Source organism: Aulonocara sp. 'chitande type north' Nkhata Bay, linkage group LG1, assembly GCF_057382095.1.
Source record: "Aulonocara sp. 'chitande type north' Nkhata Bay isolate Kocher_YH1m ecotype deep benthic linkage group LG1, A_spYH_male_GT1.1, whole genome shotgun sequence".
Classification (NCBI taxonomy): Eukaryota; Metazoa; Chordata; class Actinopteri; order Cichliformes; family Cichlidae; genus Aulonocara; species Aulonocara sp. 'chitande type north' Nkhata Bay.
The window spans coordinates 27,116,439-27,138,977 of NC_141344.1; the positions used below are offsets into that span (position 1 = coordinate 27,116,439).

General features: G+C 45.5%; 3 protein-coding genes across 19 annotated transcripts in view; 2 read left to right on the top strand and 1 right to left on the bottom strand.

Moving 5' to 3' along the window:
* The first annotated feature begins 1,320 nt into the window (after positions 1-1,320).
* LOC147339208 (ubiquitin carboxyl-terminal hydrolase 42-like) lies at positions 1,321-8,699 on the top strand. 4 transcript variants are annotated; one of them, XM_086290626.1, is made up of 6 exons: positions 1,321-1,409; positions 1,540-1,636; positions 5,671-7,188; positions 7,372-7,537; positions 7,635-8,417; positions 8,573-8,699. In XM_086290626.1, the coding sequence occupies exons 3-6, from the start codon at positions 7,112-7,114 to the stop codon at positions 8,573-8,575; spliced, it is 1,029 nt and encodes a 342-aa protein (XP_086146752.1). In that variant the 5' UTR covers positions 1,321-1,409; positions 1,540-1,636; positions 5,671-7,111; the 3' UTR covers positions 8,576-8,699. The 4 variants fall into 4 exon arrangements, with proteins under 4 accessions (XP_086146752.1, XP_086146745.1, XP_086146737.1 ...); XM_086290619.1 differs by lacking the exon at positions 8,573-8,699 and having other exon boundaries at positions 5,671-6,518; positions 7,088-7,188; positions 7,635-8,560; XM_086290611.1 differs by lacking the exon at positions 8,573-8,699 and having other exon boundaries at positions 5,671-5,811; positions 6,101-7,188; positions 7,635-8,560.
* LOC147339209 (uncharacterized) lies at positions 8,664-16,353 on the top strand. The gene is made up of 6 exons (XM_086290593.1): positions 8,664-9,743; positions 13,161-13,240; positions 13,402-14,172; positions 14,418-14,962; positions 15,055-15,108; positions 15,194-16,353. Exons 1-5 carry the CDS (start codon positions 8,664-8,666, stop codon positions 15,102-15,104), a joined length of 2,526 nt encoding a protein of 841 aa, XP_086146719.1. The 3' UTR covers positions 15,105-15,108; positions 15,194-16,353.
* A 1,657-nt stretch (positions 16,354-18,010) lies between these two features.
* baz2ba (bromodomain adjacent to zinc finger domain, 2Ba) overlaps positions 18,011-22,539 on the bottom strand; it is a 68,460-nt gene continuing 63,931 nt past the window's right edge. For 12 of the 14 annotated variants that reach the window (XM_086290664.1, XM_086290704.1, XM_086290738.1 and 9 more), the window contains 5 exons: positions 21,654-21,789; positions 21,412-21,558; positions 20,600-20,901; positions 19,742-19,885; positions 18,011-19,574 (listed from right to left, as the gene is read on the bottom strand). In XM_086290664.1, coding sequence (XP_086146790.1) covers positions 19,418-19,574; positions 19,742-19,885; positions 20,600-20,901; positions 21,412-21,558; positions 21,654-21,789 — 886 coding nt within the window. In that variant the 3' untranslated portion in view covers positions 18,011-19,417. The remainder of the gene's footprint in view (positions 19,575-19,741; positions 19,886-20,599; positions 20,902-21,411; positions 21,559-21,653; positions 21,790-22,539) is intronic. The other 2 variants (XM_086290717.1, XM_086290644.1) reach the window with 1 other exon arrangement.

Genomic DNA, 22,539 nt, shown 5'->3' on the forward strand with positions numbered 1-22,539 from the left:
TAAATGTTTTATTAAAATAAATAATAATGATAATAATAATAAAATATCACAAATATTAAAAAAAATAGGAAGCAAAGTTTCCAATCTCACACAATGTACTTTAAATGAATCCAGGTTTGAATCTATCTATCTATCTATCTATCTATCTATCTATCTATCTATCTATCTATCTATCTATCTATCTATCTATCTATCTATCTATCTATCTATCTATCTATCTATCTATCTATCTATCTATCTATCTATCTATCTATCGATCTACTATCTATCTTTTTTACAAAAGAAAAGCACATATGCAGTACCCAGCGGTGGTGACTTTGATATATGATGTGAGAAGACTCAGACTGAACTCGTGTTACTTCATTCCATTCAACGATATCTCTTTTCTTTGGCTTGATAAACTCTTGGCGTGCTTTTGCAGTACGCTTTCTGTCATTATCCATTTGCACTGCAACAAGCGCTGTCTGATCAGTTTTGCAGCATTTGGCTGAATCTGAGCAGAGAGTAGAGCCCTGTACACTTCACATTTCATCCTGCTGCTTCTATCGGCAGTCACATCAGCAGTGTACCCATGCCATAACATTGCCTACAGCCTGTTTGACAGATAATGTGGTATGCTTCACATCATGAGTGGTTTCTCACATTCTCCATATCTTTCTCTTCCCAAGTTAATCTTGGCTTCATAGCGCTCTTTTAGAAGTTTCCGGCCTTCAAGAATGAAAACATCCTCTAGGCATTATAGACTTCCACAATGATAATCTTACCTCAGTGTTCTTCACTTGTTTTGATGTTTTAAAGACTTTCTTCTTAACCTAAGGAATTCTGTACCACCCACTGTAGCCATTTCCAATGATCATTCAGGCCTTTTGGTGTTGTTGAGCTGGTCAGCACATTCAGTCTTTTTAAGAATGAAGCAGCTTGTGGGTTTGTTTGTTTTCTACCTCGACTGGTTTATATTTGTTATTCAGCCTAATTATGGCCTGGACAGTAGCGGTTTTAGACACGGGCGGTTGCCCGGGGCGGCATCGTGGTGGGGGGCGGCATCACGGGCATCGGTAAAAAAAAATAAAAATAAAAATAAAAAATTGCTTGTACTCATGCTGCCCCGATGTCCAGTGGCGTGTCCAGTGGCGTGTCCAGCGGGGTGGCCTGGGGGGGCACAGGCCACCACCCCCAACCAGCCACCCCAAAGCTAAAACAATAAATGAAATATCAAATGTACGATTATGGTTTCACAGTGAAGCTCAGATATCCGAGGGTAAGTGAATGCAGCACCGGCTTCTGCACTATGCGCATCATGTTAGCAAAGGTAGGAGAGCCAAGCACGAAAGACAGCACCGCAGAAAACATTTTTTCGGCGAAAGATTAACAAGTTAACATAGCTGGACTAGCCATCGGACGTTTGCATGGTGGGCTGATGACTTATTTATTTATTTATTTATTTATTTATTTGTAACGGCATGAACAATGAGAAGTGGTGGATTGACCAGATGCTGGTTATGTGTAAAAATAACTGTTGTTTGGTGGTGGCTATGGGAGAGCTTCCACAGAGGCAACAGGTGGATGAGGGAAGGTGAGGCAGGAGGAGAGACACGAGGCAGCCGCCGGTCCAAGTGTCAGGTGAACTGAACTTCAGGTAAGAAGTTATGACCTGCAGTCTATCTGGGTCTGATATAAACCAAGTTTAGGTGCAGTTTATTTTCGTTGTGCTGACTTTTTACAGTCAGTTACAATACCTCATACTGCCTGAGCTAGCATGAGGAGTTTCTATACAGCTGTTCGGTTGCTATGATGTTACTGATAGTGAACTTTGTTTTATTCATAAGGTTAGTTAGTAGAGTTGCCAACAGCTCCTTAAAAAATGGAATGGTCCCTCATTCAGAGAAAATATTATGTGTTTCGTATTGAGCTGAGAAGAGACGCAGTTTGTCCCGTACTTCAGCTAGGATGGAAAAAGACACAAAGCTGGAGTTATTCTGTCTTTACAGCTGCCTCTTCTATTGCTACTTCAATCATGAAACTGATCAATGATCAGCTGATGTCTCTCTTGTTTGTTTATCGCCCACTTTGCGCCAGAAACAGGAAACCAGCGGATGTCGCGGTAAACAACAGCAGCACGTTTAAGCTTGATCAGCTGTTGTTAGAATGTATTTAATATTAATTTCTAGTATCAGCTGATGTTTGCTGGAGGCACAGCTGTAAAAGCTGCTGGTCATGATGTCGGTTTGGATATGTGGTGAGAGGGAAACATGAGGATGAAACCAGGAGATGTCCTTACTGGATCATCAGAGCTGAACAGTGATGGAGAAACAGGTTTACCTTTTAGGCGACATGAATGAGTTGAAGGGAAGTTATGAACTGTTTCTGAGAGACAAATAACACCAGGATCCTTTTCTATGTAGCTGACAGCTGGTAACTGTGCAGGGGCGGCTCTAGCAAAGTGTTGCTAGGGGGCCAGGTAGGGCATTAACAGGGAGAGGGGGGCACAAAGAAATACTTTTCTTATTATTCTCATTTAAAATATTTAGCTTTTATTAAATAATTATCTGAATCTTGCGAACAAAGTTTTTATCTGATGTAAAATGTATAGAAATCAAACATATACCAAAAAGACAGTGTATATCACTGTCACAACAGCACTTGTTTTCATTCAAAGTCTTTATGGCTTTAATACCTGGTGGGCCAGTCTGTAGTCAAAATGCCCAATTTTCTGTCCCAGTCCAGCCCTGCAGGTTAATACTGGCAGTGTCACCATGCCAGCTGACTGTATTTCATCATCAGCCAGTGTTGTTCTTTATACATTAATATTACCAAAGTTTACCATAAGGCAGCATAGAATGTATTTACGTGCTTTCAGGTTTTATTCAAATGTTAGTCTTTTCATTTGTTTCCCCACTTTTTTCCTATTTCAAAATCAAACACCAGTTTGTGAGAAGATTATCTTCTTTTTTTTAACAGGCATTGGTTTTGCATTGGCATTGGCTAATTTGCCAATTGTATGTTAAAAATGTTCGTATTTTAATATTCAAAAATGTTTTTGCCCAAAACATGTGCACTACATGTCAGTAAAAATACTATGCAAATATTGATGTCCTTGAATGCTGAGTAAACACTGACTGATTGTATCTCTTGTACTTTATCAACGCAGTATCTAAAAACTTTGCACCGTAGTGGTTAAAATCTCATTCTAATAAGAGTTAAAAGCGCATTTGGTTATTAGGTTTACAGGGTTATTGAATTATGGTTAACGGTTGGTAGAATTGTTTTTAACATTATCTGCCAATTACATCTGCCACCCTTCTCCAAATCTGTGCCCCTACCTGGCCCCCCCCCCCCAACAAAAATTTTCTAGACACGCCACTGCCGACGTCAGCCAGCGCATATCCGGTTGTTCAATGATGACACGACGAATCCTACTTCCGGGCCTAAAGTAGTCTGCCTTTAATATGGCTTTTGTGTTGTTAACATGTTTAATGTTATGTATTTTCTTCTATTTAATCTCAAAAAGCTCCTAAAACAGTCAGTGATCATTGTTGACCTCCCTCGTCTTTTATTACCGCTAATCATTTAAGCTCAGTTTTTAAAACCTTAGGATGTAACTACAGCCCAGCCCATGCAGCAGTATATGAATGACTAACCTCGTATTATGGATGGATTATCTCAGTTGTTCTCCTGGCTGAAGTGTGGTCCTTTTACAGCATCCTGCCATGCGATTACATTTGTTCCTGACCACCAAGAACACTCACGTTAACTTTTATCGAGTGGAAAAAAAGTTAGCTTGTTTATATTATGCTAACATAGCTGTGTCGCTAGCGGTCACGTAGCACATCATTATATACCAGCTAGCCCAAATTCAGTAGCCCTACAAACGTCACTGCTGTTTAGTTTTCTGTCTTCATTTATGCTGGAAGTGATAACAGAGCTGTATGTTTTAATTTGTTTCCAAAACCCCACAGTCAGGACATGCTATATTGTATTTAGATCGAAGCTAGCGAGCTAACTCCCTGCTAACTTCTAACTCCGTTAAATGTCATAAATTCCGTTTTCATGGATGCCTGGATGTTAAACTCAATTGTTACACCTGGTAGAGCAGAACGCTGATCATTTTATTAAAGATGAAAGACTTTAGACAGTTTTTCAACTCTCAGTAATGCCATAGTGATCGTTTGATATATAGACCTGCAGCGGAGTTTAGGTCCAGACACGGCTAGTGACGTCAGACTGAACAACCGGATTGGGAATGGCATAGGCACCGATCAGTTTTCTATCGCCCATTTGCTGGGAGTAAGGACGCCCTTCGTTTGCGAGGTGCGCCTGCTTAGGGCTGGGTATCGTCACTGATTTCTAGAATCGATTCAATTCCGATTCACAAGGTCCAGGTGTAAGCGTCACAGCAGATGCTTTTGTGTCAAAGTAGCTGAAGATAAAACACAGAAAAACATGATGGTGATTTTCCTGGCCTGGAATTTTATAAAAATATTCTGCAGTACATCAAAAACGAAAGAAAACCATTAATCAACATATGAACATTACCTCTGATGTTACAGCGGTTTTATTAGAGACACGGTTAAGCGTTTTGCATTTTGAATAATTTTAAAAAGTTTAAATTTGTTCAGTATTGAACAGCAGAAATGAGGTTTTCTTTTCGAAAGAATGTAAAAGGGAAAAAAAACAGCAGCCGACAGCACTGTAAACAACAGTAGATTTGTGCGTAACAAGCAAGAGATTAATGAAGAAAGGGAAACTGTTCTTGAAGTACAGAGAGAGAGAGCTGTGCATCGCGGTGGAAGCAAAACAGTAAAAGTCAGAGTGAATTCACGATGATGTTTATGTGAAGCGTTTGGATCTTCTTTTGCTGCTGGTTCGGTCAATACTGTTTGGAGAGAGATCAAACTAACAGCTTTAGAATCAGCGCATAAAGGGTGTGAACACAAAGCGCGGACCCGCCGACAGATCAGAATCAGCGAGCTGTCGGCTTTCAGCCCCGACTGTGAGAAAGGCGACATCTAACTGATTCTGATCCGCGGGTCGCGCTGTGTGTTTAAGTCTATGTGCAGAATCCGTGTACCTGCTCTCATTTACTGTCTTAACTCTTTGCTGGTTCTTGAAATTTTGTGAGATTTCACCTGAGATTCTGGCATTTTGGGCAAAATAAATTTATATTAAAACATCGATTCAGGATTTTAATGAATCGATTTTACGTTATCCAAGCCAGAATCGATTTTAATCGATGAATCGATTATAAAAACCCACCCCTACGCCTGCTGCTTGCGGCGCAGAGAGGAGAGGGCGGGGCGGCGGGGGATTCTCTGGCTGGCTGGAGCAGCATCCAATAACCAACTCGCAAAATAAAACAAAATAAAAACAAACCAACAAACACGAAAACACCAGACATTATAATACAGACTTATAATTTGCACCGATGTTTTTTCGAAATGCTATACACGAAAAGTGAGCGCGAGAGCCCTCGGTGCACCTGCTTGCTGCTGAAGTCAAAGTAAACTTTATTGTCATCTCCGCTACAGTCCAGTATAAAGAGAGACGAGACGACGAGGCTCCAGTTACAGCAGTGCAAGTGTTCGCCCAGGGCGCCAAATAGGCTAGGACCGCCACTGGCTATCCGGTTGTTCAGTGATGACGTGACGAAATTTTTTGTTTGGTGGTCATCAGGATGTGAAGTATTTGGAGCATCTGGATCTGCGGCCCTTCATGTCTCAGTCCCACGGGGAGCCCCAGCTCTACAGGCTGTATGCTGTGCTGGTTCACTCTGGATTGAGTTGTCATGCTGGACACTATTTCTGCTATATTAAGGTACTGGCTGTGCCCGAATCTCTTTGAATGCTGCTGTTGCTTAGTACAAACAAACACACACCATAAACAACACATTTTAGCAGAAAACTGAATGCAAATGTCACGGGGTGAAACGGGACAAGTTATTTGGAGTTTTTACTGTGCATGTTTTGCAATGTTTTATCTGTTTAATATTGTATATTGGGTTTGTTTGTATGAGTTCTATTGCATGTTTTTATCTTATTTAATTGAACAACTGTCCTGTAAAGACTCCACCCTATCTGATTACTAACTTGATTTCACCTGAGAGGTACCAGAGAGGCCAATAAGAGGGCTGGGTAGACGACAGAAAGGAGCGCTTTTTGAGGACGAGTGAAGAAGGAAAACTTTGCTTTGAGGAGTTGCGCTCGAAGGCTAGAGGCTGAGCGCCTCGGCTTCGGGCTGGAGGCTCGAAGCAGAAGGGACGAGAGAGAGTGACCGGAGTGACTGAGAAGCCGAGCCAGAGATATGGAGAGAAGGCTTGGGCTGTAGAGCTGTGATTGACGGCTGCGCTTGAAGGCTAGAGGCTGAGGGCCTCGGCTTCGGGCTGGAGGCTCGAAATCGCCAGCGGGGAGTGACAACACCAGCGGGGAGAGCGGAGACAGCACCAGCGGAAGGCACGAGACGGCTGTGCCGATTTGCAGTTTTAAAGAAGCGGCGGGCGGAGTTGAGAGCTCTGCCCACCCGGGGTAAGTCTCTGACTTATCCCTTTTTATGAAATAAAACTGTCTAGAAGAATAGTGACTGCCGCTCCTCCCTTTCTCCAGCATATCGGGACGCGAATGCGGAAAGGAAGGAGAGGACTCCGCTGGGTTTCCCTTTTTATACTACTTCGCTGGATTTCTTAGCTCTCTGGGACTTTTAGGTCGTGGCGCAGGCCACTGGACTTTTAATGTTGTGTTTTATTGATTTTTATTGTGTTACCCCTTGGCCAAGGTTGTTTTAATTCATTTTACATTTTTAACTATTTAAATATAATAAATTATATTTTAATTATACAGATTTTATTCGTGTGCTTTCCCTTGGCGGCTCCACTGCTCTGTCCGTTTGGAGGAAGGTTTCCTTCCTTCGCACAAAACCCACTGTGGAAGTAAAACCAGCCTTCCGCCTCCGTTTACACAAACAGAGAAAAATACTTTGTATGCATTGAAAGAAAGAAAAAAAGACCCCTATATAACCATAAGATTCTTCTTTTTAGCTCAAATTCAATTCAGAAACCGAATCTGCTGTGTCACATCTCTCTCATTCTGTCTCACAGGCCAGCAATGGGCACTGGTTTCAGATGAATGACTCGTCCGTGTTAGTCAGTGACATTAGGACCGTCCTAAACCAGCAGGCATATGTCCTCTTCTACATCAAGTGAGTAAACATCGGTATTTTTAAACATTCTAGGCTTATTCCTTCAGTAGAACTTTTCCCATCATTATTTAATAATGTAGACATGTTTATTCCCACTTTTCTTGTAGAAAATGTATTATTATAACCTAATTTTATAATGTTGATGCTTTGTCATGGTTAATATTCTTTTTTCCATGTGATCAGGTGCACAGATGTGAAAAAAACTGGGGACTACAGCCACTTGAACCATAACGCTGGCATATCTGGTCAGTCATCTCCCCGGCCGGTGGTGATCCCACGCACCATCGCCACCATGCATCACAACAGTGTTGGCTTCATAGGCCCCCAGCTGCCACCACACATGAACAAGGTACTTCCTCACCTGAGGGTACTGATAATGTTGTTGTTTTGTTAAACCCAGTGTTTCTGTTCTAAAAACCTGTTGTTGTGACTTCTTGTTCCTTCAGAGTTCTCTTCAGCGGCAGTGCGGTGGGGAAACCAAACCATGGACTAGCTTCTTCCGCTTCCTCTGCTTCCATCTCCCACTCAGTAAGCCGGCCCACAATGATTCCAGAGAGCGACAAACAACAGAAGCTTTCATTTTCAGTTGGGCTAAGCAAACCAATTTGCCCATCTGCTTCTTCCTCCTCTTACTGCAAGCCGTCCTCCGCCAGCAGTTCCTCCAGCTCTTTGTCCTCCTCCAGCTCTTTGTCCTCCTCACAGTCTACCTCAGACGTCCAACCAGACGTTCGTTTTATTCCGCGTCCACTAAACCAAGTCAGCGGCATGCCTTTCATCCTGCTGCTAATGAAAGCCAGGATTTCTCCACTCCTGTCACAAGGGCTAAAACTCCATCTGAACCCCTGCCTCACTGTACAGAATCCTCCGCTGTTAGCGCTTCACCCTCAGCTACTGAGGGTCCACTAAACCAAGTCAGCGGCATGCCTTTCAGTAATGGGGATCAGAACCCTGTAGGAAACGGGGCGTCCTTCCTGGTGCCGTACAGCCAAGAGTCTTCAGAGGAATCAGACCAAGAGAACTGTGGCACTCTGGATAACGGCAGTTCATCCAAGTCTCATCCTAATGAAAATAAAGACACAGGAAATGTCTTTGGCGGTTTTGGGAGAATTATCAATGGGAAGTCAGGAGTGAACCATAATGGCAATGGATTAAATGGACAAACGTATGGAGACTTCAAATCCAGCCACAATGGTCATCACAAAGTGAATGGACACAGCGGCCCTGACAAGGTAAATCTTGTCTTTATTTTTATAATGTGTGGCAGAGGTGTGGTCCAGGGCGCAGCTGCAGGGGAGGAGTGGTGCAGTGAGCTCAACGGGGCGGTGCTGGTGAGAACAGCTGATGGCGATTTGGACTGATGGTGGTTTTCCTTCCTTTTATATAGTGAGGTGGAGAGGAGCGGAGGAGGAAGACGCTGCGGGAACCGACCGCTGTCAGACGGTGTTCTGTTATAATTCCGTGGACACTCTCAATAAATGTGGAATCTGATGATAACAACCTGTGTGTGGGTGTATCTGTGCATAGCCTACGTCACAAGTGGTGTCGAAACCCAGGAGCCTGCCGGTGTGGGGATGTCCGACCCGCAGGCTGCGCCGCCCGCCCAGCCTTTGCAGCTTCTGGCGCAGATGCTGGCGGAGATGGCGAAGATGAGCCACGACCATGCGGCAGCCCAGCGAGCTCACCTGGCTGCGCTGCAGGAGCAGACGGACCGGCAGACTCTGGTTCTGGAGCGGCTGGTTGGCGCCGCTGCCCCGCCGAAGTCCCCGCCGCTGTCGGTGGTGGTGCCCCGGATGGGGGACGGGGACGACCCCCAGGTCTTTCTGGAGACTTTTCGTGCCACGGCGGAGGCCTGCCAGTGGCCGCAGGTGGAGTGGGCTCCGCGTTTGCTTCCTCTGCTGTCGGGGGAGGCTCGGACGGCGGCCCTGAGTCTGCCGCCGGCCTCGAGGGGCAGCTTCCAGGACGTGAGCCGGGTGGTGGTGGACAGGTTGGGGCTCACCGCTGAAGATCACCGCCGGCGGTTCCGGGCCTGTCGGCTGGCTGCGGCGGATCGGCCGTTTGCTTGGGCCCGGAAGCTGCATGACGCGGCCGTACGCTGGCTGCAGCCGGGATCATCAGAGGGCGAGACGCTGCCTGCGGAGACGGCGAGATGGGTCAGGTGCCACCGTCCCGCGAGTCTGGAGGTGGCGGTTACGTTGGCGGAGGACCACCTTGCCGCTAGAGCGGGGGAGCCCGGGGACAGCGGCCGGAGGCCGAACAGACAAGCCCCGGTGCCGGCACCAAAGCGCCGGGTGCCTGCACTAGGGCAGGCAGAGCGGGCGCCGGCGCTGAGCCCCACTAATCCTTTTGCTGCGTTTGTGCCTTCCCAGGGATCGGACATGAGCAGTGCTGCCCCTGAGCCACGGAGAACAGCACAGATGCCGGGGCAGGAGTGCTGGAAGTGCGGACAGCCGGGACACCTGAGGAGGGACTGTCCTCTGATGGAGGTGGGGCAGGTGTTCCACGTTGCCGGTGCTTCAGCGCCCTCTCCCGGTCCGGGAGGGACATACAGCATTCAGGTAAGGACTCGAGGGGGTATACGCCATGCTTTGGTGGACACAGGCTGCACGCAGACCCTCGTGCACCAAGGTTTGGTTCGCCCCGGGGCATTGCTGGAGGCAGAATGGGTGGAGGTGAGGTGTGTTCATGGTGATGTTCACAGGTATCCCATAGTGCCGCTGTTATTAAAGTATAAGGGCAAAACGCATAGAGTAACGGCTGCGGTTAGCCCGCGCCTGTCGCATCCCCTAATTCTGGGCACGAATTGGCCGGGGTTTCATCATCTGTTGGGACAGTACGCGGGGGTGCGATCACGACCGTTAGTAGCATGTAGCGTCTGCGCGGCGCTCAGCGGTGACGCGGGGCCGTCCAACACTGACTCTGGGGAGGGGGAGACGGCGGGTCCTTCACGGGAAGCCCCGCCGGCTCCGGAAGTTCCCCCCACGGGCGATTTCCCACTGGAGCAGGTGGTGACACACACCCAGCTGTTGGTGCCGCAGGGCCGCCGGGAAACGATTTTCCAGGCGGCTCATTATAACCCCATGGCAGGGCACATGGGATACGAAAAAACTCTGGAGCGAATAACGGCCCGATTTTATTGGCCAGGCATCCGAGCGGATGTGCGCCGCTGGTGCGCGTCCTGCCCGGACTGCCAACTTGTTAATCAGCCGGCCATACCAAAAGTGCCTTTGCGTCCGCTTCCACTCATAGAGGTCCCGTTCGAGCGCATTGGCATGGACCTCATCGGGCCGTTTCACCGGAGTGCACGCGGCTACCGCTTTGTGTTAGTCCTGGTGGATTATGCAACGTGGTACCCGGAAGCAGTCCTGCTGCGCACCATCTCTGCAAAGAGTGGTGTTTCAGGTCATCTCCCGAGTCGGAATCCTGAAAGAGATACTGACTGACCAGGGCACGTCGTTTATGTCTCGTACACTGCGGGAACTGTACGAATTACTGGACATTAAATCTATTCGGACCAGCGTCTACCACCCTCAGACGGACGGGCTGGTGGAGCGGCTGAATAAGACTTTGAAGTCTATGATTCGTAAGTTCATTAACGAGGATGAACACAATTGGGACCGCTGGCTAGACCCTCTGTTATTCGCAGTGCGGGAGGTGCCCCAGGCCTCCACGGGATTTTCTCCCTTTGAACTGCTGTTCGGCAGGAGGCCACGTGGGGTGCTCGACCTGATTAAAGAAAGCTGGGAGGACGGTCCGAGCCCCGCCAAGAATGAGATTCAGTACGTGCTGGACCTGAGAGCGAAACTCCACACTTTGGGGAGGTTGTCACGGGAGAATTTGCTCCAGGCTCAGCAGCGTCAGCAGCGCCTGTATAACAGAGGGGCTAGACTCAGGCAATTTTCACCGGGAGACAAAGTGCTTGTGTTACTCCCTTCCTCCAGCTCAAAGTTGCTCGCCAAGTGGCAAGGGCCCTTTGTGGTCACACGGCGTGTCGGGGACGTTGACTATGAGGTCGCTCGGTCGGACAGGGGTGGGGCCACGCAGATTTATCACCTCAATCTCCTTAAAAAATGGAGAGAGGTTGAATCCGCGTCGCTGGTGAGCCTGGTTAAGGAGAGAGATGAGTTGGGGCCGGAGGTGCCAAATTCCGTCATCCCCGCCTCCCTCCCTTGTGATGACCATCTCACACAGGCCCAGAGAGCGGACGTTGTCGCGTTACAACAGCGTTTTGCTGACGTGTTCTCCCCCCTGCCCGGCCGGACGTCTGTCATTGAGCATCATTTTGTAACGCAGCCTGGCGTGACGGTGCGTTCACGGCCCTACAGGCTTCCTGAGCATAAACGGCAAATTGTGCAGAGGGAATTGGCTGAAATGCTGAGAATGGGAGTGATCGAAGAGTCGCACAGCGCCTGGTGTAGCCCCATCGTTCTGGTGGTGAAGAAGGATGGGTCTATACGGTTCTGTGTCGACTATCGCAAGGTGAATGAAGTGTCACGTTTTGATGCTTATCCCATGCCCCGGGTCGACGAGCTCCTGGATCGGCTGGGCACGGCCCGTTTTTTCACGACACTGGACTTAACCAAGGGCTACTGGCAGATTCCCTTGTCTGCCGAGTCCAAGGCGAAAACGGCCTTCTCCACTCTGTATGGGTTGTACCAGTTCGTTACGCTTCCGTTCGGCTTGTTCGGGGCCCCTGCCACTTTCCAGCGCCTCATGGACCGGGTGCTGCGCCCGCACGCTGCGTATGCTGCAGCTTACTTGGATGACGTGATTATCCATAGCGACACCTGGGCGAAGCATGTGCAGCGGGTGGCCGCGGTCCTGGAGTCCCTGAGGAGGGCGGGGCTCACGGCCAACCCGAAGAAGTGTGCGGTTGGACGGAGGGAGGTACAGTATCTGGGGTACCACTTGGGGGGCGGGCAGGTGCGTCCACAGGTGGAAAAGACGGCGGCTATCGCATCCTGCCCGCACCCAAGACTAAAAAGGAGGTGAGACGGTTTCTGGGGCTGGCAGGTTACTATCGCCGGTTCGTGCCAGGGTTTGCGCAGCTGACCAGCCCCTTAACCGATCTTACCCGGAAGGGTGCTCCAGATCTGTTTCAGTGGATGGGGCCGTGCCAGGCGGCGTTTGTGCAGGTGAAAAAGTCTCTCTGTGGGGAGCTGCTGCTTCACACTCCTAACTTTTCCCTCCCTTTTGTTCTGCAGACTGACGCCTCGAACAGGGGGCTGGGGGCCGTTTTGTCCCAGTAGGTGCGGGGGGCCGACCGTCCCATTCTTTACATCAGCCGGAAGCTGGCAGAGCGTGAAAGACGGGAAAGCACCGTGGAGAAGGAGTGCTTGGCTATCCGGTGGGCGGTCGACTCCGTTCGCTATTACTTTCTGGGGCGCTCATTCACCCTCTGCTCGGACCACGCCCCGCTGCAGTGGCTCCACCGCATGAAAGATGCCAACGCCCGGATCACCCGGTGGTATCTGGCTTTACAGCCCTTTAAGTTCAAGGTGGTCCATAGGCCGGGGGCGCAGATGGCGGTGGCCGATTTCCTCTCTCGCTCGCGGGGGGGGGAGTAGGTTCGGCCGGAAGGCTCCCCGGCCTCAGTCGGGCGGTGGGGGTATGTGGCGGAGGTGTGGTCCGGGGCGCGGCTGCAGGGGAGGAGTGGTGCAGTGAGCTCAACGGGGCGGTGCTGATGAGAACAGCTGATGGCGATTTGGACTGATGGTGGTTTTCCTTCCTTTTATATAGTGAGGTGGAGAGGAGTGGAGGAGGAAGACGCTGCGGGAACCGACCGCTGTCAGACGGTGTTCTGTTATAATTCCGTGGACACTCTCAATAAATGTGGAATCTGATGATAACAACCTGTGTGTGGGTGTATCTGTGCATAGCCTACGTCACATAATGCTTGTCTGTTTGGGTTTTTGTTTGTTTTTCTTAAAGGGACATATTATTAATATTTCTTTTATTTATTTTGGGCACATCAGATCTCTGGCAGTAATCATGGCAGTTTGACGTCTACGGCTCCTGTTGCTAATGGAATAGGCAGAGACCATAGCCAACCAAAGTAAGCCTAACACTGAACTAAAAAAAACTTATTGCTCTGCTGTCCATTTTATGCATTTAAATTTTTAAGTTTAGAGGAGTGATCTTAAAACTGTGCAGACTTTCCTCTCTGCCAGTGTGACAAAGCATTGCTCATATCGCTTTTGTATTTTATTTTTCCAGCAAAGATGCCTCATCCCAGGCTAGTTCTTCTCAGAGCATTCATCCTGCTGCTAACGAAAGCCAGGATTTCTCCACTCCTGTCACAAGGGCTAAAACTCCATCTGAACCCCTGCCTCACTGTACAGAATCCTCCGCCGTTAGCGCTTCACCCTCAGCTACTGCTACAACTACCCCTTCTGTTGCAGCTAAAGAATCTGCTTCCGCTCTTTCTTCTTCTGGGCAAGATGGCAACCCTGCAGCCTTACCCCCTCAGCCGGGCTGCTCTCAAAGCACCAGTGGGGCTTCTGCAGCTCCACAGAAAGTTAGCGTAAGCAAGGATGAAGCCAAGGATCTACCACAAGATAAATGTGCAACAACAGGGACTGAAGGACGTAAGGATACTAAGGAGCAGTATCAGTCCAAGCCTAGTTCTAGTTGCAATGAAAAACGATCTTCCCGAGACAGGCAAAGACTGTACTCTAGCTCTGGCAGAGATAGAGAAAGACACAACAGGGATAGGAGTCACGAACGAGAAAGCGACGACGATCGTCACCGGTACAGACGGGACTACAAGGAAGGAAATTTCTCACCTTCTACAGCACCAGAAACAAACAAGTTCAAGGGCTCCCCGCCACGGGCTCGCCTTTCCTCTCCAGACAAAGAGGATCAAAATCGCAAGAGGACTCTCAGCAAAGACAGGGACGACAGCTCTGATGCCCGCCACACTAAAAAACACAAAAAGAGTAAGAAAAAGAAGAAATCAAAGGATAAAGACAGACACCGTGAGAGTGGGTGAGTATTGCCATCTTTCTCTCGATCCTTTAATGAAAACAGAAGGAAATGTGTTTGTTTTAAGCTAGATTTTGTTTGAAAATAATATGGGGTTAAAGCTCACTATCAGTATTATTATTTTCTTAAAAACGTAAAGAATTTTCATCATTTTATTGATAATGGGTCACTTTTTCTGTCTTAGGCTGGCTGTAAAGCTTGATCTCGGTTTTGTTAAACAATGTCATTGGTTCTCTATCATCCCGTAGAAGTTCTGACGGAGATTCAGACAGAGCTGCGGAAATGAAGAAGAAAAAGAAGAGACATCGGGACAGCGATCCCGACCTGCACAGCCCAGACGCAGCTCGGAGCCACAGAAACAGAAGCAGAGAGGAAGGGGAGAGCTGCAAGCGACACCACTCTGACAGAGACTTTGAACATGACAATGGCTTTCCACCGGAAAAACGTCGCTGCACAGACTACGCTGACGGCAGCGTAGTTCATGTTAATGGGAATGGATCTCTGAGGGACTATCCCACAAGCTCCAAGCCCAGCGGCAGTGCGGTGGGGAAACCAAACCATGGACTAGCTTCTTCTGCTTCCTCTGCTTCCATCTCCGACTCAGTAAGCAGCGAGGAAGGGGAGAGCCGCAAGCGACACCACTTTGACAGAGATTTTGAACGTGACAGTGGCTTTCCACCGGAAAAACGTCGCTGCACAGACTACGCTGACGGCAGAGGTGGCCATCTACTACATTCCAATCAAACCACACCGGCAAACGGTTCAAGTTACGGCCATCTCAATGGACAGCCAGGTATTCATTTATTCTCCAAAATCACAGGAATGCTGAATTAAATGGTGCTGACAAGTTAGTCCAATTTTAAAGCATCAAACCCTGTTTTGTAGGTTACAGCGAAATCAGCGGCAGTGGATTTCCCAGTGACCTGAAACACTGACTCTGTGAGTGGATGTCTTTTTAAATGGTCAGCGTTGATGTAGCTACTAATACTTTCTCTTCACTAAGACCTCATCTTTGTCATTTCAGATCCATCAACCGAATTTTAACAACAGCAGAGGAATGACATCAACTTTTTTGACGTGGTGCTTCTTCATTAGGAATAATATTGTATCTTTACCTTAAGTAAAGTGTTTTAAAATTTAAACTATCCCCCTTTCTTTCTTTTTTTTCTTTTGTTTTCTCAAATGGGCTTATTTATTTGCCGTAATTTCTCCTAGCTATCGGTTAAAGAAACGGTGTTGAACATTTATGATGAAGAATATTAATATATACCGTAATTGTCGGGCTATGCCGCTACTTTTTGCACAAGCTTTGAACCCTGCGGCTTTTAGTCAGGTGCGGCTTTTCTATGGATTGTCCAGGATTTTTGTGATATCGTAAGACGATTTGTTTTGTTTGTTCCGCTGTTGTACGGCACTACGTTGCCTGGCGGAAGGGCATGTAATCAGACACACAGTATCGGGGTTCAAGAGTGGTATGTTGGTCACATGTCCATCCGCCAGGCAACATAGTGCCGTACAAGTAGCGCGAAAAACAAACTTCAAAGTAGCGCTATGCGTTCAGCGGGAGTCGTGGATGACGAGCGGCAATAAACTTGCGAAAAGCAAGTTATGCTCAACTCCACCGGTGGATTCTGACAGCGTGGAAAAGTGCGAAAACATCCACGATCACCAACGGATTTCGAAGGGCTGGACTGCTGCATGATGGAGAGGAGGACACCGCCACGGCCCTTCTGAGGGTGTTCGACTCTGACACTGACAACGAGGATTTATTTGGTTTTGAAAGTGACAACGAAGGAGAGAAGCGGAGAGTGGATGACTAAGCCACCCTGAGCCTGTTCGTTTCCGACACTGGAGAAGAGGACTTTGGTGGTTTTAATGCGCAGGAAGATGGTGGTGAATGACTGACTTTTCTTGAGCCTAAAAGGTAGTCCGAATCTATTTTTCTGGTGTGCTGTAGGTTATTGTTATGTACTACATTTGTTACTCATTTATGAAGCACAGTACATGTTTCGTACTTGTAATTACCGCTACTTTTACATATACCTAAAAAGTTGTGCAAATATGTACCCATAACTTGTTTTTCAAAATATTAATAAAAGGGGTGTGTCTCCAAACAGCCATCTCTTTCCTGACAATTCCCTTTGTGCATATTCTCTTACATATGATAAGTCAACATTGAAACACCTGCGGCTTTTAGTCAGGTGCGGCTATAGTATGTACAAAACAGGATTTTCCCCTGATTTTAGCTTGTGCGGCTAATATTCAGGTGCGCTTTGTAGTCCGGGAAATACGGTACTTGTATGAACACAAAGCCTGGAGCTTAAACATCTCAACTGCTGCACACTCCACAACTGCTGTGTGTGTGTGTGTGTGTGGGGGGGGGGGGCAGAGGGAGTGTTCGCCCAGGGCGCCAAACAGGCTAGGACCGCCACTGGGTCTGGACCTCAAATTGAGAGTTTCAGTGAACAACCACCAAATGCAAATTTAAAATTTTGAATCAGTTCTAGATCTTTTATCTGCTTAATTTGTCCTCAAAATAAATAAATATTAAAAGAAAGAAAGAAAAAAAGAAAAGGAGGGAATGGGCTTCACAGTGCTATGAAAACTGGTTACCAGTCAATTGCTCAATTACTTTCAAGCATGTGACAATGAAGGCTTGTGTATAAAAATGGCTGTAATTACGCAGCACTTCATGTAAAAACCTTTGTACAACCTTTTGAATTAAAGCTGAAAGTCACATCTGGAGTTTGGTAATGTACAGAGGTAAAACTACAAAACACGTCATTAACAACATGCTTATGGACCTAACTGTATGCGTCTAAACTGTGTAGTGCCTCAGGCTATACATACTGTAGTGTGCGGCAGGGTTCATGATTAATATTTTCCCTACAAGAATAAAATGTATAGAAACCTTGGGAATAGGCACTTGCTAAACTTGCACTTGCCAACTGTGTACGGCACACTTAACTTTCCTTTTTATTAACGGTCTTCATTTTATGATCTGTGTGATGGATGCATGCAACCACACAACTGAGATACTTGGGTAATATTCATTTGGTCTTTTGTCTTATGTTTACGTTATGCTCTAAAGCTTCTGTGATCATAAATGCAGAAGCCAATAAAGTGGACTGGACCATCTATTGTGATCATGCAGGGGGAATGGGGTTCTTCTTGAATGATGGTTAGCTGTTATCTCTTTAGTTTTCACCTTTGGTGTATATAATGGTTTATTCATTTGCTATATAACTGGAGCTGTTTCTCATTTGGGCAGGTCAGTTTGTTGAGCTATGTTTTTGTTAAGTGACTTTTGAGTAGCGTTCTGTTAAGTTAAGCTCTTTTATGGGCCCACTTGATTCTTAAAAACTTTATTTTTTGTTATTTTGAATTTTTGTAATCGTCTTGTCCTTTTTGGGGGTATAATAAAACCCATTTTTTTGAAGATTACATTTGTGCCTGTGTGTTCCTGGCTGCTTGGATTATGACAATCTGCCACTCGATGAGACAAATAAGGATCTGCTCTTTCTGGATTTTATTGTTAATTTACAGATGTTAAGTTGAATTCAGTTTTGAGACACCGTTTCTGAGATCCTTGAAAAATGTATGTTTCAGAGCAGCTTCTCAGGATCCTGAAAACATTTTACAGTCTGGTCATGAAAGAGGCATTTAACACGATGTAAAGTACAATTGCAGATATTTAGCTAAAAGCACAAACAAAATAAATTTCTCTTTAATCGGGTCACACGTGCAACTTTACATATGACTCGCACTTTGACAGAATAAAGAGTTAAACCGCACTTCTACAGCTGCAGGTCGGACTTGAAATGAAACCAGTTTGAGTCACTTACGTTGAAAAACATCCTTTTAATAGGTCCGTGCCACACACTAGTGAAAAATAAAGCTCCTACAAAAGAATGATACTTTTATTCCACAATATCTTAAATAAAGTAACTTCAAGTACTTTTGACTTGGGTACAAAAAAATCTAGCTGCCTCCATCAGGCCACAACACACAGCAAGGTTCAACACAGTGGTTAAAAATGGCCTTAGGTCCTTGTATTGTGGCAGATTGTGAGGAAATGTATCATGGAAGCATAACTGAATGCTTGTTGTTCCTTTTTTTCTCTTTTTAGTTATTATTATTTATGGGGAGGAATGATTTCTGTGTCACTGTCCAACTTTGGAGGCCTTGTTGGATTGAAATCATATAAAAAAATAATTATCATAAAGAATGAAAACTAAAAACGATAACATCCCCTACATGCCCCTGTTGGAAGGGTAGGCACTACCAAGATTAAGGATACCACAGTGTTTGCAGAGGATATGTATATACTGTACAAACAATATTTATGATAATGTTTTCATCACGTTCACTAAAATAGAATGCTACAATCATTCTAAGGCATAAACAATATCTTAATATTCTTAAACAATTTTTACACATTGTTCCAAACAAGACATAATATAGACATTAATAAACAGTATATACACATGAATCACCACAGCCTAACTGTTCCTCTGCAGTTGCTGTAAATAAATGCAGTTTTACAGATCGAACAATTGAATACAGTCCTCCGATGCCCCAAAGCACTGAACAGTGTAAACAGCTCTTTTTTTTTCTTTTTTCCTTTTCTTTTTTTTTTGTCTTGGCTTTGTTTGATATTTGGGAGAGAGAGAGAGAAAAAAATTATAACACAATAACACATTCCTTTTCAGAAGTCAAAGCAGTTCGGCTGATTCCTCCTTTTTCATAGAAAATGAAGTGGACCTTGATTCATAAATAATTATTACAAAATTAAATACATTCACTATAATACGATTAAATAACAAACGAACAAAAAAACCCAAATAAACAAAAACAAACTATTTACAAGTAGTGGAAAGTATTCTAGCGCAGACACATCATTGACATTTTTGAGGATTCATTCAGTGCAGTGTTCTGAGACAGGGAATGGTATTGCACTATGACACCCCATTTCTCTGGGACTCTTTGGGGCTTTCATCCCTGTTGTAATAAATCCAGTGCACCTAAACAACTTTTTATTTTTCAAGGTGACACCTCTCCTAAGCACACCACAGGTTCCTTATTAAGGATTTGGCTTCTTCTTCTACCATCCTGCAAAGCCACGTTCTCCATCACAAAATAAAAAGTAACACCTGGTGCTCCGGTACGAAAAGTTGAATGGGTGTATTGGAGAAGAGTCTGAACAGACTTTTTTTTTTTTTAATCTTAAGTGTTTTTTTTATTTGTTTTAGTTTGTTTGTTTCAGAAGCTCAGTCCAGCGCTTCTCAAAGAACTTCCTCATGTTATGACCAGCTCGACCAATGTCTGAATTGTCTTCATTGAATTTTTCACAGTTATCAAAGACCAAGTTGACATCGATGATGAACGTCTCCAGGTTTTGATACCTGAAATTTAAAAAAAAGAAGAAGACATATTCAGGTTAGAGAGAACAGCAGACACATCACATAATTCCTGAAAAAAACTAAACAAAACTGAAAACACTGGTCTTGCTTTAACTTCTGCGCGAGGCTTTTAGCAGAAAAAAGAACCGAGAGAAGCGATGGGAACTCACTGGCTGCTCACAAGCTTCTCACGTATGGTGGAGAAGTCCATCGGTTTCTTGATGACCTTCCTGTAGCCAGGCACCGATTTCAGGTTGACAGGTGTGAGAAAAGGCCATGCATCCTGATGCCGCTCCAACTCAGCAAGGAGTACTCTGTAGGACACACAAACACACAGTTAAACTCTGGCCACGACTTTGTGTAAATATAAGCTTTGTGTGTAACACAGAAAAGCTTTCTTTCATAATTTCCTCTTATGTTTAAGCAGCTATAACCAATATTTCTGGATTGACAAGGGATCGGTTACATGTGGGTGAAGGGTGTGAACGAGGCTCCCATTGTGCCTGAATACTGGAAGTTTCTTTTAAATCATTGTTTTGGGTTTATGGTACACAAAGCTAGGACTAGCTGGTGAACAGTGGAGCATTAACAGCTGGAGAATCAGATATTTCCCCAGAAAGCTGAGTAGGCTGAAAGCTGAGGTAAAAGAAAGCTAAGATAGTGCTGCTTTGCCCTAAGTGGTTGTGTAAACAGCATTTCCTAACCAGTTACAGTTTGTTTCTGCTGCTGGTCAAAAATATGTCCATGGAGGTTTAAAGTTTGCATTTAACTCATAATCTTTAGGGTTTTATGAGCTAATAAAACCGCTAAAAAACAAAAGAGAAGCTGACTTTGTGCTGAAAAATTCCAGGAATGAAATACTGCAAGTAAACGTTGATCAGAGGTTTTGTGGCTTTAAACACAACAGAAAATGTAAAACACATCCTCCAACCTTTCCATACAGCTTTGTAGCAGGTGGAAATTACTGTGCAACTACTGAGAAGAAAATGACACAGAAAGACAAGTGCAAACATGCCATGGAGACATACCTGCATAATCCCAGGTCCCTGTTGTTGTCTCGAGCCGTCTTGGCTCGCTTCACACACCCAGTAGTCTCCTGATTGGATGTCGTTAGAGCAGGTGAACTGTCCTCCGTTTTCCTCTTCCTGCTGGTGTCTTTTGCTCCTTTTTTGGGCGTACTGCTGGCACTTGCTGAGTCATCCTCCGACACTTCCCCGTTACCGGCCTGCTTTCCATTCTTCTTTGCCTCTCCGCCCTTCTTGCTACTCCCCCCACTAGATGCTACTGGTTTGGCTGGAGGCTTTTTGCTTTTGGGGGATGGACCACTTGCCTGCAAAAGTACCCAAAATTGCAGCATTTCCTTAGTTCGGGTGCTATTCAAACTGGAACCATTTAGTTTCATCCTCCTAATATTGTCCTTTCCTAAAATGTCATATCAATTTGCCATATCTTAGACAAGCAATAATATTTAGTCCCTTTGCTGACCACATCTGCATCAACACAAATTCTTTAAAGCCTGCGTTAAAAATCGTTACTCAGCTTGTATCAGTATGAGTATGACTTATGAATTTTACTGTCACTTAATGGGATAAATCCATGCTGCAGACAATAAAAGTGAAGAGCAAGCAATAAAACTCTAGGGGAGGAGCAGCTGATGAGATTTCTTTGAGCGAGCAAGTGTCCTTGCGGTTTAGATGCACAAGATATACTCTACAATGTGTCCTTTTTCTTCTTGCCTTTCTACCATCAACTTTACAAAACAGGAGTAAAATAAGTCCTGAGATGAGTCTAAAAAAATGCACATTAAAAAAAAATCATAAGTAATAAAAGGTTCAGATACCTTGGATATGCAGGCCGGGCAGTACCAGTCTCCTTCTGGGATGCTGGTGATCTTGGGTTTGTGACAGTAAGTGTGGCAGCCTTTGTCACAGCCATCACACAGCAGGAGGAGGTCCTCATTATCCCCCTTCTTACAAATCTGACAGTACTACAAAATAAGTGCGTCCATTAAAAACAAGTACAAACTTTCCTAATAGTTTTCAATTAACATTGTGGACACAGGCTGTTCTTTTATTCTCTTACCACTTTCATTATCGACCTCTCCCAGGCAATGGACTTCTGCAGTTGCTGGATACACATGGCCAGCTGGGCGGCGCTGCGCACTTCGCTCAGGGCCTTCCTCCACACTTTCATACCGTGGGCCACCTCCTCCTCGCTGCTGAGGGAATTTAAGGGAAGGTTATGAGAATCAAAATAGATACACATATGGGAACGTGTGGGGTTATTTACACACAAACTACAACCCGTAACCAATAAAACTAAGGCTGCTGTGTAAAATGTGAATAAAAACAAAATGCAGTGACTTGCAAATAATTTTAAGCTCGTGTTTATAACGTTCAGGGGCATGATCACAGCATTTTACTGTTTATTTTAAGCTCTATGGTCATTTTTGAATTTGATGCCAGCAACATGTTTTAAAAAAAGTTGAGACAGGACAAAGACTGTGTGTGAGACGCTGTAAAGCGTCGTTAGGTTCAGTAGTGAAAAGAGCGCTGATGTGAGGCTGAGTCTCTAAGAAGTCATTCAAGATGGACTGAGGCAAAGTACAAAACTGGTCTCTGGTGTGACAAATCTTAATTTGAAAGTCAGAAATCACTGACTGCAGGCTAAAGAGGGTAAGACCTACCCAACGTCTTATGGTATGGGCACCATTAATGCTAGGGAAAATGCACACAATTTAGAGCAACAAATGCTGGCAGTGTGTCATTCTCAGGGAACGGTTTGCTTATTTCACAGCTCAGAATCAATCTGTAGTAAGATCCTGGCTACTACAATCCACACCTGTCACCCGCTGAAAACATTTGGTGGGCCTGAAATAAAGCTAAACTTTATGTCAAGCAAAAATGGAAAGGTGTAGAAAAAAATTAAGAAAACAGACAAGTTTCAAAATGTGAATTTATCAGTTTCT